This window comes from Pan paniscus, chromosome 2 (genome assembly GCF_029289425.2).
Source record: "Pan paniscus chromosome 2, NHGRI_mPanPan1-v2.0_pri, whole genome shotgun sequence".
Taxonomy (NCBI): domain Eukaryota; kingdom Metazoa; phylum Chordata; class Mammalia; order Primates; family Hominidae; genus Pan; species Pan paniscus.
In genome coordinates, this window is record NC_085926.1 from 137,299,128 (window position 1) to 137,316,501 (window position 17,374).

Here is a 17,374-nt window from a genome sequence, read left to right on the forward strand (position 1 = left end):
TAAATTTACTTTTTTTTTTTTGAGACGAAGTCTCGCTCTGTCGTCCAGGCTGGAGTGCAGTGGCGCTGATCTCTGCTCACTGAAACCTCTGCTTCCCGGGTTCAAGTGATTCTCCTGCCTCAGCCTCCCAAGTAGCTGGGACTACAGGTGCATGCTACCATGCCCAGCTAATTTTTTGTATTTTCAGTAGAGGCGGGGTTTCACCGTGTTAGCCAGGATGGTTTCAATCTCCTGACCTTGTGATCCGCCCGCCTCGGCCTCCCAAAGTGCTAGGATTACAGGCGTGAGCCCCCGCACCCGGCCAATGAATTTTAAATATTCACAAATCACAATTTTGTGCCCAGGTCAATAGTGTCATATCAGGAAATATTCTGAAGAAGTGTTATTCATGAAGTCCTAGTAACCATAAAGCATAATATTGAGTTCTTTGGAGAAAAATGGTAGATTTATCTTGTCAAAAATACTAGTAAATGCTAGGTAACATAATGTGTGATCAATAAGGGTTATATCCCTATGCATGATGGCCTTTGGTAACAAATGGGAATGTCTGAAATATTTTAATGGATTTAAATTACAGAAACAATGAGAATTGGAAAAATTTAAAACAAAAATAAAAACATTCTCTCAAGTCAGAAAATATGAATAGTTTATACTAGCATTTTCAAGCCAAATTCTTCCTTTGAATTACAGAACAGATAATTATTTGAATAACTATTTTCTCCATTCTCCAAAAAATGCCATTCTAGGAGAAAAGTTAATTCAATATATACAATGATTCTTACGGCAGTGGGCTTAATTCTCTCTAGGAGGCATGCTGAGAAAAGACTGATTTAAAATATATTTCCCCTTCAACATGTCTTAAACACAACCTAAAAGCTCATTTGGCAAGTTGAGTTACTGTCGAATCTTTATTGCTGTGATCTTCTATGATGATCATGAATGGGACAGAAATTTAAGGTTACTTTTGAATACAAAAAGAAGATCTAGCAGAGACAACTTCCTGAGACAAAACACCTCACAATGCTTTTACTCATCTTTTTTGGGGATTTTTATCAAATTATGTTTTCACTGTCATCAGTCCCTTCCTCTCTCCAATTTTCTACTTTCTTTTTTTTTTTTTTTTTGAGACAGAGTCTTGCTCTGTCGCCCAGGCTGGAGGGCAGTGGTGTGATCTCGGCTCACTGCAACCTCCACCTCCCAGGTTCAAGCGATTCTGCCTCAGCCTCCCGAGTAGCTGGGGACTACAGGTGCCTGCCACCATGTCCAGCTAATTTTTGTATTTTTAGAGACAGGGTTTCACCATATTGGCCAGGCTGGTCTCGAACTCCTCTCCTGACCTTGTGATCCACCCACCTCTGTCTCCCAGCTCCAATTTTCTACTTTCAAATCATCATCTTCACATTCCTTGCTAGTTCCCAAAATCAAGGCTTTTTACTTCATTTCTGAATTCTGCCCCATAAATTACTATTACAAATTTTAACTTCTTTTTAAATCTCTATGGAGTCAACAGGTATGAAGAGTCTATTATGTACCAGGCAGGAACCATGGTGAGGGTTTTCATATAAGCCAGCATATCTCACAATTTTCCTCCAGTAATGAGGAAATTGGACACTTACAAATTGTGAACATTTTACTTTAAAATAGTTTAAATTATTGATTATTGAGTAAAAGTGATGCTCCATAGTTGGGCCAAGGAACTCTGAGCAACCCCAGTAAACCTCTACATACTCCCAAAGCACAAATCTCAGTTTAAAAAAGAACAGGCAGCCAGGCGTGGTGACTCATGCCTGTAATCTCAGTACTTTGGGAAGCTGAGGCGGGAGGATCACCTGAAGTCAGGAGTTTGAGACCAGCCTGGCCAACATGGTGAAACCCCGTCTCTACTAAAAATACAAAAAAAAACAAAAACAAAAACAAAAAATTAGTTGGACGTGGTGGCGCGCGCCTGCAGTCCCAGCTACTCGGCAGGCTGAGGCTGCAGAATCACTTGAATCTGGGAGGTGGAGGTTGCAGTGAGCCACGATTGCACCACTGCACTCCAGCCTGGGCGACAGAGTGAGATTCTGTCAAGAAAGAAAGAAAGAAAGAAGGAAAGAAGGAAGGAAGGAAGGAAGGAAAGAAAAGAAAAAGAAAAGAAAGAAAGAAAGAACGAACAGGCAAGGGTTCTTGTGATAATATTTCTCCCAACAGTTAAGTGACTATTTTGAATAAGACAATGTACTAGGTACTTTGGGACAAAGATGATTAGGATGCTCACACTGTATCCTCAGCTTTAAATATATCCCTCCACCTTCCAAAAGCTGGATGCATTTAGGACTCAGCTTAAATGCCACTGCCACCAGTAAGACCTTTCTAGTTACCCTAGCCTGAAGCATTCTTTCCTAGGGAATCCTATAGGATTTCATTTTAACTGTTCATGGTACACTTGTGTACACATCTTTTCTTGCTTTCTAGAGTAGATCCTCCTTAAAGCCAGGGTCATTGCTTATATATGTCTTTATCTCCAGATCACCTTATATATTTGAGTATGGGGGTTTAAGAACAGATACCATAACACAAGACTAGAAAGCCATGATGGATTTAAATTTCAGTTCCACCACTCATTTCAGATGTGCAATAGTGGGCAAATTTACTTAACCTCTTTCAAGTTTGACTTATGTAAAACAGGAATATTATTATTATCTACCTCTTAGTGCTGTAAGAATTAAATTCAGAGTTAGCCAGTTAGAGCAGTGCCTGACCTACAGTAACCACTTCACAAACATATAACTCTATCTCCCAGCTGCTGTGAGAATTAGGCAGCCATGTTTAGCAAAGTGCATGGCACACACTAAATATTCTATGGTAAATGTACAAATGAATGAATTCACGTTTTGTATTTTCCACAAAGGATTTAAAATATATAAAGAATGAAGGCAATATTTCATTATAGAAATACACTGGTAAATGTAAAGACGGCAAAAGAAAATGAAATTAGGCAGATCCAAGAGCCTTTTCCAAAAACGTCCATTACTGCAACCACAGCAGACCCAAACTAGATCAGGTAGTTAGTAATATGAAGTGCTCTAATTAAGAGGCTTGAGGTCTTGTTCAGGGACTGTAACCTGAGTGCCCAAGAAAGTCCACGGATGGTGCTAGCTTCAGCAGCACATACAGAGAGGAGATTAGCGTGGCCCCTGCGCAAGTATGGCACGCAAATCCGTGAAGCGTTCCATATTTTTTATAAAACAAATAAAAAAAAAAAAAGAAGGTCCATGGATTGGAGGGGGGGGGGTATCTGTGAATGAATGCACTGAATTTTATGCAAAAATGTTTGTTTCTCTGTGCATTTTCTCTGGGAGTATTCCTAACTTTTTCCTCTGTTTCTAGTTCCAACTTTGCCACAATTAACCTTGTAGAAACATAATTTAAAAAAAAAATTTTTAACTTAAGATGAGGGACTTAATCCCTAGCGTCTTCAAGCTCCAAAATGTTTGATTCTGTGCCTCATAACAAGTTTTTTTTTTTTTTTTTTTTTTGAGACGGAGTCTTGCTCTGTCCCAGGTTGGAGTGCAGTGGTGCGACCTCGGCTCACTGCAGCCTCTGCCTCCCGGGTTCAAGCGATTCTCCTGCCTCAGCCTCCTGAGTAGCTGGGACTACAGGGGCCCGCCACCACGCCCGGCTAATTTTTTTTTTTTTTTTTTTGCATTTTCAATAGAGACGGAAGATATTCTTACACTATCGTTTTCTTTCCTTATTATTATAACACTCCTGTGCAAACTAGTCTAGGGCGTTTTTTAGGGTTACGGTGATAATAACAAAGTGCTCTAACAATTACTATTCTTACCAGCCACTGGATTTGCAAATGCATAAAAGCACACCAGCCAGTGTTATAAACAGCACCCCCTTCCTCCCAACCCTTCTTCTCCCCTTAGAAACCTAACAGCTGAGATATCAAAGCATTTGAAATTCCATTTTTGACTCCATATACATTTGTTTTTGGCTTCTTTGCTTGCTTATAGTTTGTAGCCAGCACACACTATCCCCGGAATAAGCCCAACAGGAGTGTAGATTAACTACCACCGTTTTAAAGGCAAACTTTAGTTTTACCAAAGCTTCCTACGGAGTTCAACACATTCGGCTTCTGTGTTTCCCTACACCACCGATCCCGCTGCAGACTGCAGGAGCTCTGGCAAGCGCCACAAGCGCCAGGGGAGACAGAACCCCTCACTAGCAGGCATTGCCTCCCCAAATCACCCCGGTCCCCTAGGCCCCACCGCCTTCTCCCTTCCTGGAATCAAACTGGACCAAGACCCCGCAAGGCCTGAGGCGGCGGCCGCAGCGGGAGCCCAGACCACTGCTTACCGCGGCCCTCAGTCCAGAAGCTCCAGGAATCGGCCGTAACCTATGGGACCCCGCTCCCTTCTACGGGGTCTGGACCTACCATGGCTGCGTCGGTCCAATCCCGGGAACCCTCGTTTGTTACCGGCTACTCAGGCCTTGAGATAAACCCACCGATTCACTGACCGTCAGACTGACTGACGTGGAACTTCCGGGAGCCGATTCTCGCGATAGTCAGAGGCCAGGGCCGGAGCGCCTGCGCAAACTGCGTGCAGGGCCGCCGTTTCCCAAGCCCCGCCCCAGTTTCCTAGGCAACGTGGCCTTCCAGACCGCTGGTAGTGGGCTTGAGGCTGTCGGGAAGGAGGGGTGTGGCCTAGACCACTGAGGGCCGTGACGGGGTGCCCCTGAGCTTGGACCCCAACCAGAAGATAGAGATTGAAACGATGAGGAAAACGAAGTGCCTAATCCCCGTTGGACGCTAACTACAGGGCAAGCTCCCCAGTGTTTTAGTTGTGTTTCGGAGGCCGAGAACCGCTATCGGGCTTCCTCGGACTCTGGCCCTGGAGGGGGGAACGGCGAGGGAGAAGGCGAAACGAGTCTCCAGTGTGTTCTTGGGGCCTGGTGCGAGGCCCAGAGAATTCTCTGCAGGCCTTTGCCCGGGTACTGATTAAGGCTGCGAAGAGACGCACCGGGCTGCGGGCTTAGCTTCAGGCTTCTGAAGTCAGAGGGAGGGCTGAGAGCTTACACTTTTGGAGCTCCCCGGGAGACGGCAACTACCCAACCGTGTGTGTGTGTTTGTGTATGTGTCTTTTGTTGAGCTTCGGCTGGCTGTGTTATTCATTCAACAAATATTTATCGATCTTCGGCAGTGTGCCAGACATACCTTCTTCTCAAATCTTCACATCAAACCTGAATTATCTCCATTTAATGATGAGGAAACTCGGGCTCAAAGAAGTTAAGTGTTCTAGCCAAGACTGCATAGTAAGTGGTAGATAAAACCTCAAAGTTGGGCCGGGCGCGGTGGCTCACGCCTGTAATCCCAGCACTTTGGGAGGCCGAAACGGGTGGATCACCTGAGGTCAGGAGTTCGAGACCAGCCTGGCCAACATGGTGAAACCCCCGTCTCTATTAAAAATACAAAATTAGCCGGGCGTGGTGGCGGGCGCCTGTAATCCAAGCTGTTCCAGAGGCTGACGGGAGAATCGCTTAGAACCCAGGAGGTGGAGGTTGCAGTGAGCTGAGATCGCGCCACTGCACTCCAGCCTGGGCAACAGAGCAAGACTCTGTCTCAAAACAAAAAACCTCAAAATTTGTGCTCTTTCTACTACATAAAAATATCTCTTCATTAATGTGGCTGAATTCTAAGGGCCTGTGCCATAGGGGTTACACTACACAATAAAGTTCGAGAACATTTGCCTATCACACGCACTGCACATCTCCTGTATTTCCTTTTTTTTTTTTTTTTTAAGAAAACATGTGGACCATAGAAAACTTGCCCTCTGGTTACACGTACAAACGTGTATTTTTAACTTGAGAGAAATCTTAAAGTCTTTTCAGACCTCCAGATTTTCAAAAAGGCAAAAAGGAAAATTATGTATTTGTGTGTGTAGATAATGATAATCAGAGGGAGATGATTTTGCACGAAATTATTTGGCTTTAGTAGGAGCCTTGAGCTAATTTGACTCTCTTCATGGGCCTCAGTTTTCATCATCTTAAAAAAAATCCAGCTACATGGTTTCTAAAGATCCTTCCATTTTTTTTTTTTTTTTTTTTTTAATGTTTCTGTAGCATTCAATAGTGGAAAAAAGAGTCTGGAACTGGAGTTTAGTGCCAGCAGTGTGATCTTATGTAAATTGAGACTAATAATTCTAGTAATTGCATACTTTGCTTACTCTATGGAGTGACTGAGGATCCTGAGTTGAAAAAATTATATGAACTATACCTAATTTGCTTGAATAGTGGAACTTTCAATATTTCTAATTCCTGAATACTCTTGCACTTGAGAGAGTATTTTTGGATTTGGCACAGTACTAAGTAATACAAAATAAAATGATGTATCTCTATTGTCAAGGGGCTCAGCTGGGAATACTTAACTCTTTGTATACCACTGGGCCACCTAAGGGTCTACCTAGCTGGTGTTGCGGGCCTGAACCCCCAAGTGTCATTCTTACTTGGACTATATCTTTTCTCATGTTTTCCACTGCAATTAGCCAAAATTAAGTCCTGCAGTTGTAGACTGTAAATTCACTCTTTTAACCATTACATACTGAATGTGTACTATATACAAAGCACTATACTAGGTGCTGCCTTAAGATATTACCCATAGAATTTGGTGTTGGATTTTGGTTGAAATAAATTTTAAAGAAATAAAATTCTTAAATAGGAACTAATACATAACATTAAATATACACGTCTATTTCACTATGCGTTCGACTGTGGGTTTAAATTAAAATCTTTTGTTTACTTGGTTTAGAGGAGACTGGAAGGTTAGGAAAAATAACCGTTGGGAAGAAAAGAAATATAGACAAGCTTAGCAGATTGGTAAAGGGTTTCCCAAGAGATTGACTGCAATCGATTAACAGGTCTTAAAGTCTTACCTAGTCAATTTCTATAATAGCTATTTCAGCCCTGCCTTCTTGCAGCAGCTGGGAGAATTCCAAGTGGGAATTCAGGTTGCAGTGCCTCTGTAAGTACCCTATATACACCGTTCCCTTCCCACCCTATTCCTACCTCTTCATAAGAAGTTGAGGAAAATAATTTCTTGAGAAAGAGTCAGGGTTTTTTGTTTATTATTTTATTTTATTTGTATTTATTTATTTATCTTGAGATAGTGTCTCACATTGTCACCCAGGCTGGAGTGCAGTGGCGCCATCTCGGCTCACTGCAACCTCCACCTCCCAGGTTCAAGCGATTCCCCTGCCTCAGTCTCCCCAGTAGCTGGGACTACAGGTGCACGCCACCACGCCTGGCTGATTTTTGTCGTTTTAGAAGAGATGGGATTTCACCATGTTGGCCAGGCTGATCTTGAACTCCTGACCCCAGGTGATCTGCCTGCCTTGCCTCCCAAAGTGCTGGGATTACAGGCTTGAGCCACCACACCCAGCCTTGTTTATTATTTTTAAATACACATGTGTTATCACTTAGCTAAGTGGTAAGTACTAGCACGAATAGGAACCTAGTTTCTCCCTTCAAAGGGGTTACAATTTATAAGCAGGAAAGGTTATTTATGCACAAATAATTGAATACCAGGCAGAATATGAGTACCTTCTGAGAGAAGTACCAATAAAATACTCTGAAGATAAAATATCCAGCTGGGGAGATAAGTTTCATAAAGGAGGTAGAATCTGAGGTGGACTTTGAGGTGAAGAGTATACGGCATGTTTGAGAACCAAAAAAGGTCCAGTTTGTTTGGAGAATGGTATTCATTTAGAAGAGCAGTGAGGGAGAAGGTTGAAGAGGAAGGTTGGGGCTAGAACCTGAAGATTTTTAAATCGGGAGAAATTGAGCTTTGAGTCAAGCAGTTGGGACTTACTGGGCCAGAAAGGAAACCTGTTTATATCTGTACTCTAGATGATTTGTCTTTTGTTGATGTGTATGACACATTAAAAGAAGTTGAAACAGACTATATAAGTTTGGTGGAAGTGAGTGTGGAAATAACAGTAATAAGGAAAAATTTTTATTAAATGCCCACTATGTACCTACCTGCCATTGGAATATGTACTTTGCGTACTGCAATTCATAAAGTAATACTAAAAGATAGGCATTATTTTCTCCAATTTATAGATGAAAAACAGAGGCCTAAATTGATTAAGTAGTATACCTCATGCCACATTGCTCATGACTGACAGACCTGAGATATGAACCTAAGTTATATTTAATGATACTAACATCTTTTTTTACTATAATTTCTCCTTTTTTCCCTGAGAAGCTAGAATCAACTGGATACACAAATGCGTTTGTTGAATTGAGGGAGTGGGAGGCATCCTATTGCTGATGTTTTTAATCTAATGAACCCAGAAGAATATCTTTAATCAGAGGAAGATGTGGAGCCAGTGAATGATAGTGGAGCCAATGAAGGAACAATCAGAGAAAGAGAATCAGGAAAGAAGAAAAAGTGAAAGAAAAAGAAGTGGAGTCAGTGTAGGAACAATCAGAATAAGAGACCCAGAATAACTTTATGTCACAGAAGGAAAAGAAAGGGAAAATGTGACTGGGTGACTAGCATCTTGATAGCTTTAGAGAATTTAAGGAGGCTTAGTATTTGCAAAAACTATTGCCAATGAAATAAATGATTATGAAGACACTATCAGCCTTCAAAAAAGTTGAGTAATGGTAGGGAAGGGAAGTTTACAAAGGGTTTAGAAATTATTGGATGATAAAAGAAAAAAAGTAGAGGTCATCAGTATAAACTATTTTACCAAGCGATTAGTGAAAGGCAAATGTTGATGTGAGAGGTGTCTCACTGTAAGTGGGTTGACTGTTCCTGCATTTAGGGCGTGCTTGATTTAATTATGACAGGCTCCAAATGGATGCAGGCCACTAAATGGACCTTTGTAGTGTTAGTAGGAACTAGCCAAGTAAATGTCAAGAGAGTATATCTAGAGCATTTGACTTTTCCAGAGAGCTAAGAATAGTTCAGCATGCCTGGGCCAGAGAGTAAGAAGGGGGAGGATTGAGAAATGGTACTAGAAAGATAAATGAGATTCAGATTCTGAAGATCCATGATAGCCAGTTAAAGGAGTCTGGACTTTATCCTGTAGGCTCTGGGGAACCATTTAAGAATGTTAAGTAGGGTAATCTTCATGCTCCATTACTGATACATCATCACATGTCAGTTACTTTTCCTGTTAGAGGAAATGTTAAGATTATCAGCCTGATTTCTGTATGAGGTGAATGAAAGCAAAAGTTTTGACCACATAGTCAAATAGCCAGCAGCAGACTAAATTGAGTTGGAGAACCACTGAACTGTCTTCCAAGAAAAATGGAGTTTGTGGTTGCCCAACACTTAGAGGCAAATGTTGGACTGATTGCAAAAGCATTGACCAACCACAATGTGCTGTACACTTCATGTGACTACCTTCTAAACATTTTAAATTTGTTAAATTTACTCCATGGGAGTTTGATATAGAATTCAAGATGCAGAGGATGCTAACTTTTGTTTACCTGAAAGTGTAAAAATCCAGATTATTAGTAATGTGTTTGACTTGTGTTAATTTTACCTTAAAAATTACATTAACCTTATGTTTTTCTAATGAGTATTTTTAGAGGAGTCAAAGTTTAAAGTGAGCTTTGAATGAAACAAAGGAGGTGATTTCATAGATGGGAATTGCTAGACATTGTAAATATGGCAGTAGACTGGGGAGTTTGTTAGTGACCTCCACAGTTCTCCATCTGCGGATTCGTTCTCTACCCCACTCTTCACTCATGGGGTACAGACCCCATGGTAAGTCATGACCAGTGGGCTCTGGGTACTTCTTTGACCCAGGGTTGTCAAGTGAAGTGAATCTCTGGGTCTTAGTTTTATTACCTACAAAATAATAATGGACAGCATTAGCTCCAAAGTCTCTTCCTGTTGTAAGCTTTTTTATACTTTTGAGTCTGTGATTCTATGTTTTTGTCAAACGAAGTGGATGAGGGGAGTGGCTGCAGGATGTTTTAATGGGCATTTGTCTTTACTTAATTCAAGTGCCAGTGTAGTAGCGTTTCCCACATCTTTCATAGCATGCATTGTTCTTTTTCTCTGGAAGCCACCTTCCATCAGCAAATTTTTGTTGAGATTTTGTTGTGCTTGGAACAATGCTCTACAAACCTGAGGCTCCTGGGGCTCAGGACAAGGAGGCTGGTAGGCATGAGGGGATAAGGAATACAGGCCAAGTGTGCCTGGTATGTAGAGGTCCCAGGTGAACATTCTCTCAACCAATGTTTAACTTTCTTTCTAGGAAAAAGATTTCACAAAGTTTTATATAAGCAAGTAGATAGGTTTAGAGCAATTATGTTTCATTAAGAATTATGTCCTTGGAAATGACAGTGCTGCATATAAATAAATGAATAATAATGGTGAATAGCCTGAATATCTGGCATATAGCAGTTACCTTTAAATTAATTGAAAAAAAATTTAATGTAAAAGTGAAATATCTGGAGTGACAAGGCACCGCACAGTGTGATTTTCATCAAATTGCTTTATTCCTCTTTCTTCTGAAGCATTTGTCAGTTCAAGTTGATCTAAGGGCATTACTGAATTTGAATTCAAATGTACTCCAAGTCCCAAGGTTTAAAAATGAATTCATGGGGTTCTGAACTCATGATATGCTTTTGTATCTGAAGATGATCATCCAAAACATATTGAGTAGCACTACGACAGGATTTTTCATTTGATGTCAAAGCAACTTCACATTGATAGTGTTTGATATAGTCACTAAAATCCAAATAAAGCTATTGTCTCTAGGAAGAAGAAATTGTTTCTTTAGCTAAATATGGCCATACTTTGGTGCATCTGACACTGACAATGAATATAGATATAACTTTATCCTAAAAGGGTTTATATATAAAGTGTAACATTCACTTTATATACATACATATAGATAGATGAATAGACATAAATAAAGTCAATATCTGAAAGAAGTAGAAGATTATAAGTGATTTTATTTGTATTTTCTATTTTTCTATTATATAGTGTGTAATAAAAAAACAAAGTTATTTATTTTTTGAGATGAAGTCTCGCTCTATCACTCAGGCTGGAGTGCAGTGGCGCGATCTTGGCTCACTACAACCTCTGCCTCCCAGGTTCAAGCAATTCTCCTCCCTCAGCCTCCCGAGTAGCTGGTTCTGCAGGCGTGTGCCTCCATGCCTGGCTTGTTTTTTTTTTTTTGTATTTTTAGTAGAGACGGGGTTTCACCATATTGGCCAGGCTGCTCTCGAACTCCTGACCTTGTGATCCGCCCACCTCAGCCTCCCAAAGTGCTGAGATTAAAGGCGTGAGCCACCATGTCCAGCCAGAAACAAAGTTATTTTAAGCAAACAAAATGTACCAAAGGAGCTTGCCATTTTGAAGAAAGCTTATTTTAAATCTCCCCACAGCAAAGAAATACCTCTTATTTTCTGCGTAAATCTAGATTCTCATTTTATAAAGCCCACTAGGGTGAAACGAAATGATACAGTCATATTCAGGAATGAACAGTCCACCAAAAGAGAATATGCAATTTCTGTCTCAGTGTTTCAAGGGAACTCAGAACTAGGTTCTGAGAAGAAGATGGATTTTATGGTAAGGGGTATTCCTGGTAGAACTAGACAAGAAAGCAGCATTATTGAAAGGTTTAAAGTTGAAAGGGGAATCATAAGGCAAATGATCCGGGAGCAGAAGGTTGAGAGCTGTTAAGGATCCTGATGGAAGGGCTGTAAGCAGGGCTCTTATTCAGTTAGTATGTACTAGTGTTGCCAATGCATGTATTAAAATATGGAAATACTTGTTGCTAAATAGCCTCTGCCTTGAATATCTGCATTATCCTAGCTGATCAGGTTCCTCCTCTGGGGCTTTTCCACAATCCAGCTACTGAAGTGTTTAACAATTTATACCACAGGGGGCCCCCAAGATCTTGATCCTATGCAGCAGCCAGGATCTGGACTTACATTAGGTGTCTTTTCTGATTGATATGTACTGGTACTTAGCATTATTAAATATTTTGAATGTCAACCCTGCCGGTAAGGGATAAGGAACTGGTCCTTGATGTACCAAGTGATGAAGAGTCAAGGAAAGGAGAAAGCAGGTATTTTCCACCAACAAGCTATATTCGCAGCAGGGAAGATTTTAAGGTAGGGCTGGATGGTCTCTGTCAGCCACCTCCCACCTCTCAGGTACCCTCTCATCCCTTTTCACCAACTCTGTGTGCCATAGCAGGGCCTTGTTCTACAACTTTCTCAAACATGGGTCTGATTAACTTATGACCTTATCCATTACTCTTAAAATGCAAGCAACGTGGATTTTTCAAGCCTCTCCCAGAGTGTCCAGAACTTTATAGGGGATCACAGACTAAGAACAGGGACCAAATTTGTTCTTGAGTGGCACTCTTTGTTGTTGTAAATTCTAGGTTAGCACTAATTTTCTTTGGCCATATTAAACCTGTATCGGTCTACCCTTTACTGATACGCTGTTAAGCAGCCTATTGTTAGTTGCTCCTTTGAAGAGAATTTTCTCTGACTGTTTTAAGATTTTCTCTTTATCTTAGGTTTCTGCACTTTCATAACCAGTTGTCTAAGCATGAGTTTCATTCTTTTCTGCATGGAATTGACTGAGTCTTAAATCTGTGAATTGGTGTCTTATCAGTTAGAAAAATTCTCAAGCTCTACCCTACGCTCTTATCCACTGCTTGCTGGCATGCCAATGTTAGAACTTTGTACTATATTCTCCTATGTTCTCCACATCTTCTATATGTGGTTATTTTTTTCCTCTCAGTACTGCATTCTATGCATGGTCTTCTGACCCCACCCCCTCAATCGGCCCTCCAGTTCATTATTTCTCTCTTATACAGGTATTGGCAATATGTTGCAAATACAATTGTTGAGTTTTTATTTCAGTTACTATGTTTTTGTTTTTACTTTCATTTCTTTTCAGACATGATATGTGACTTTTTATAGTCTACTATAGTTAATTTCAAGGTTGCCATTCATTTCTATAAACATCGTAAGCATAATTGTTTTTTAACCTAGGTCTAATAGCTGAAGCCTGTGTGGGTCTATTCCTTCTCTTGGTTGTTTTGCTCGTTCTTATTCCCTTGGTTATTTGTTATCTTTGACTAGATAACTGGGAATTGTCCTCAAATTATTTAGGAGGATACTCTGAAACCTAGTCTGGGTGTGTCCTCCTCTAGAGAGGCTTTATTTTGTTTTTTCAGGCACCTGGGGACAACAGTTGAGATCTCCTCACAGCACATGCTTGGCTTAAAGTCTGGCTCATGTAGGCTAAGTGTACCCATGGTACAAAGCCATAAGAATTTGGTCTATGGCCACAGCTTCTCAAGGACATTTTGTTCCTTTTTTTTCTTCTTCTTTGCTTAGTACCAAGGCAGTTTTCCTGCAGTCCTTTCAGGTTGAGGGGTAAGAGAGGCAAATTTAGGTCTGGTTTATCCTTAATTTGCATGTGTATTAATTTGGGAAGAATACCCAGTAAGACTCTCCAGTTTCTGTGGGCCGCACTTGACTAGTATCCATTTGGCCCATAGTGACTACAGCAGTATTGACAGATACTTCTAAGGATTTTGATCATTCAGTAGTCTTCTTACTATTTTGGTAGCAGGATTTTATCCAAATGTTGATCTGGAAGTTCTTAATTGTGTTTTCAAATATTTGATTATTTTAAGGTAGTGGTGTTTGTTTAAATATATGTTATCAGTATTTTTGTTGTTTGCAGCAAGAGTGTTGACCTGAATAACCTAGCCTGCTATTGCCAGAAACCAGAAGCCTCTGAGGGAGTTTATAATTGAGTCTTAATAAAAGCATTTTAAAGATGAAAGACAATAATAGCGGTAAGTTATTCTGATTTAGAGTAGATGAAAGAGGTCAAGGCTTAATTGGCAAGGAACTGCATAATGGAATAGTAGCTACATTTTAAAAGGAAGTGAGACAGAGGCCTTCCCAGTGCCCTGAAAATGGAACTCATCTTTGGGTGATGTGGCTGTATAAAATTCTGACATATTTGGCAAGAACTTTTCTCATGTTTCTTCATATTCTTATTTTCTTGCAGCATCTCGTGGCCTTGGCTCTCTAACAGCTTCTGTTCAATCACCTGTCTCAAGTTCTGCCTCCATTCTCTCTGTCACTGCTCCTTCTCTCACCTGGATAAGAATATGAGTGAATGGTTCATAGCAGTCACTGGTATTCCCTGGTTAGAGCAGAATCTTCTCCCAAGGGGAGAAGTGTACATATGCACTTTTTTTTTTCATACAATTTCTGGGGATACTTGCTGCCTTAGGAGATTGAGGAAAATTTCATGGAGAAGGAGACACTTAAGAATAGGCCAGAATCAAATGAGACATCTCATTTGAGAGAAATTAGACATCCCTCGAGTGAAGACATATACATGGCTAACAGGTATATGAAAAAATGCAAAGATACAGAGAATATTTGAAAATGCAAAAAAAAAAAAGACAACAAATGCAAAAATACAGAGAACGAGAAACTCTTACATATTGTTGGTGGGAATGTACATTATGAAAAACAGTATGGAGGTTGCCAAAAAAAAAAAAAAAACAACTAAAAATAGAGCTACCACATGATCCAGCAATCCCACTACTGGGTATATATTCAAAGGAAAGGAGATCAGTGTGTTAAGGAGACATCTTCACTCCATGTTTATTGCAGCATTATTTATAATGGCCAAGATGTGGAATCAACCAAACTGTCCATCAACAGATGAATAGATAAAGAAAAAGTGGTATATATACACAATGAAATACTAATCAGCCATAAAAAAGAAGAAAATTCTATAATTCGTGGCAACATGGGTGAATTTGGAGGACATTATGTAAAGTGAAATAAGCCAGGCAGAGAAAGACAAATACTACATGTTCTCACCCGTATGTAGAAGCTAAAAATGTTTATCTTAAAAATGTAGAGAGGAGAATGGTAGTTACTAGAGACAAGGAAAGATGAGGTAGTGGGAGATAGCCAGAGGTTGGTTAATGGATACAAAATTACAGCTAGATCGGAGGAATAAATTATAGTGTTCCATAGCACTGTAAAGTGATCATAATTAACAACATTTACTGTATATTTTCAAATAGCTAGAAAAGCAGATTTTGAATGCTCCCAACACAAAGAAATGATAAATGTTTGAGATGATGGATATGCTAATTACTGTGATTTGATAATTACACATTGTATACATGTATTGAAATATCACACTGTACCTCATAAATATGTACACTTATTAAATATTAATTAAAAAAATAAAAGTAGAAAAATGGGCCAGATTTCAGAAGGCAGAGATAATAATAGCAGTTGGCCGTATTTCACAGAGTTTGATGCTTTTCATTCAGCAACCCTGAAAGTATTCCCACTTTATTATTTTTTCTTTTTAATTTTTGTGGGTACATGGTAGGTGTATATATTTATGAGATACATGAGATGTTTTGATATAGGCATACAATATATAATAATCACATCATGGGCCAGGTGTGGTGGTTCAAGCCTGTAATCCCAGCACTTTGGGAGGCTGACGTGGGCAGATCACCAGGTCAGGAGATTGAGACCAGTCTGGCCAATAGGGTGAAACCGTGTCTCTACTAAAAATAGAAAACAAAAACAAACAAACAAAAAAAGACAGCCAGGCATAGTGGCACACGCCTGTAGTCCCAGCTACTTGGGAGGCTGAGGCGGGAGAATTGCTTGAACCCGGGAGGCAGAGGTTGCAGTGAGCCGAGATCACGCTACTGCACTCCAGCCTGGGTGACAGAGCAAGGCTCCATCTCAAAAAAAAAAAAAAAAAAAATCACATAATGAAGAATGGAGTGTTCATCCCCTCAAGCATTTATCCTTGTGTTACAAACAGTCCGATTATACTCTTTAGTTATTTTCAAATGTACAATTAAAATTTTTAAGCTTTTAGGTTCAGAGGCATATGTGAAGGGTTGTTATATAGGTAAACTTATGTCATGGGGTTTTGTTGTATAGATTATTTCATCATGCAGATATTAATCTTAGTTCCCAGTGGTTATCTTTTCTGCTCCTCTCCCTCCTCCCACCCTCCATCCTCACATAGACCTCAGTGTCTTTTGTTCCCTTTTTTGCATTCATGTGTTCTCATCATTTAGCTCTCACTTATAAGTGAGAACATGTGGCATTTGGTTTTCTGTTCCTACATGAGTTTGCTAAGGATAATAGCCTCCAGCTACATCCATGTTCCCACAAAAGACACAATTTCATTCTTTTTTATGGCTGCATAGTATTCCATGGTGTATATATACCACATTTTCTTTATCCAATCTGTCATTGATGGGCATTTAGGTTGTTTCCATGTCTTTGCTATTAATAGTGCTGCAATAAACATTCACGTGTATGTGTCTTTATGGTAGAATGATTTATGTTCCTCTGGGTATATACCCAGTAATGGGATTGCTGAGTTGAATGGTTGTTCTGTTTTTAGCTCTTTGAGGAACCACCATACGGCTTTCCACAGTGATTGAACTAACTTACACTCCCACGAACAGTTTATGAGTATTCCCTTTATTCCACAACTTCTCCATCATCTGTTATTTTTTTACTTTTTAATAATGGCCATTCTGACTGGTGTGAGATGGTACCTCATTGTGGTTTTGATTTGCATTTCTCTAATGATCAGTGATGTTGAGCTTTTATTCATATGATTTTTGGCCGCATGAATGTGTTCTTTTGAGAAGTGTCTGTTTGTGTCCTTTGCCCACTTTTTCATGGTTTTTTTTCTTGTAAATTTGTGTAAGTTCCTTGTAGATTCTGGATATTCAACCTTTGTCAGATGGATAGATAGCAAAAATTTTCTCCCACTCTGTAGGTTGCCTGTTTTCTCTGTACCAGTACCATGCTGTTTTGGTTACTGTAGCCCTGTAGTGTACTTTGAAGTCAAGTAACGTGATGCCTCCAGGTTTGTTCTTTTTGCTTAGGATTGCCTTGGCTATTGGGCTCTTATTTTGTTCCATATAAATTTTAAAATAGTTTTTTCTAGTCCTGTGAGGAATGTTGTTGGTAGTTTGATAGGATTAACATTGAATCTCTAAATAGCTTTGGGTACTATGGCCGTTTTAATGATATTCATTCTTTCTATCCATGAGCATGGGATGATTTTCCCCATTTGTTTGTGTATTCTCTGATTTCTTTGAGCAGTGTTTTGTAATTTTTATTGTAGAGATCTTTTACCTCCCTGGTTAGCTGTATTCCTAGGTATTTTTTCTTTTTGTAGCAATTGTGAATGGGATTGCCTTCCTGATTTGGCTCTTGGCTTGGCTGTTGTTGGTGTATAGGCATACTAGTTATTTTTGGTTTTTTTATTTTTAATTTTTTTCTATTTCAAAAGTTTTTGGGGGAACAG

The 17,374-nt window shown here is 39.8% G+C and overlaps 1 protein-coding gene, 1 long non-coding RNA gene and 1 pseudogene across 4 annotated transcripts in view; 2 read left to right on the forward strand and 1 right to left on the reverse strand.

Moving 5' to 3' along the window:
- The window catches only part of COPB2 (COPI coat complex subunit beta 2), a 31,998-nt gene extending 27,374 nt beyond the window's left edge, over window positions 1-4,624 (reverse strand). Inside the window, exon 1 of one of the 2 annotated variants that reach the window (XM_003826539.5) lies at window positions 4,424-4,624. In XM_003826539.5, the coding sequence (XP_003826587.1) occupies window positions 4,424-4,426 (3 nt within the window). In that variant the 5' untranslated portion in view covers window positions 4,427-4,624. Of the gene's footprint in view, window positions 1-4,344; window positions 4,403-4,423 lie in introns of those variants that run through there. The other variant, XM_034957504.2, reaches the window with a different exon arrangement.
- LOC112439413 (U6 spliceosomal RNA) lies at window positions 3,132-3,221 on the forward strand (annotated as a pseudogene).
- A 1-nt stretch (window position 4,625) lies between the features above and the next one.
- LOC100986620 (uncharacterized) overlaps window positions 4,626-17,374 on the forward strand; it is a 213,015-nt gene continuing 200,266 nt past the window's right edge. The window contains exon 1 of one of the 2 annotated variants that reach the window (XR_008624900.2): window positions 4,626-5,119. This is a non-coding gene — a long non-coding RNA (uncharacterized LOC100986620). The remainder of the gene's footprint in view (window positions 5,120-17,374) is intronic. The other variant, XR_010111662.1, reaches the window with a different exon arrangement.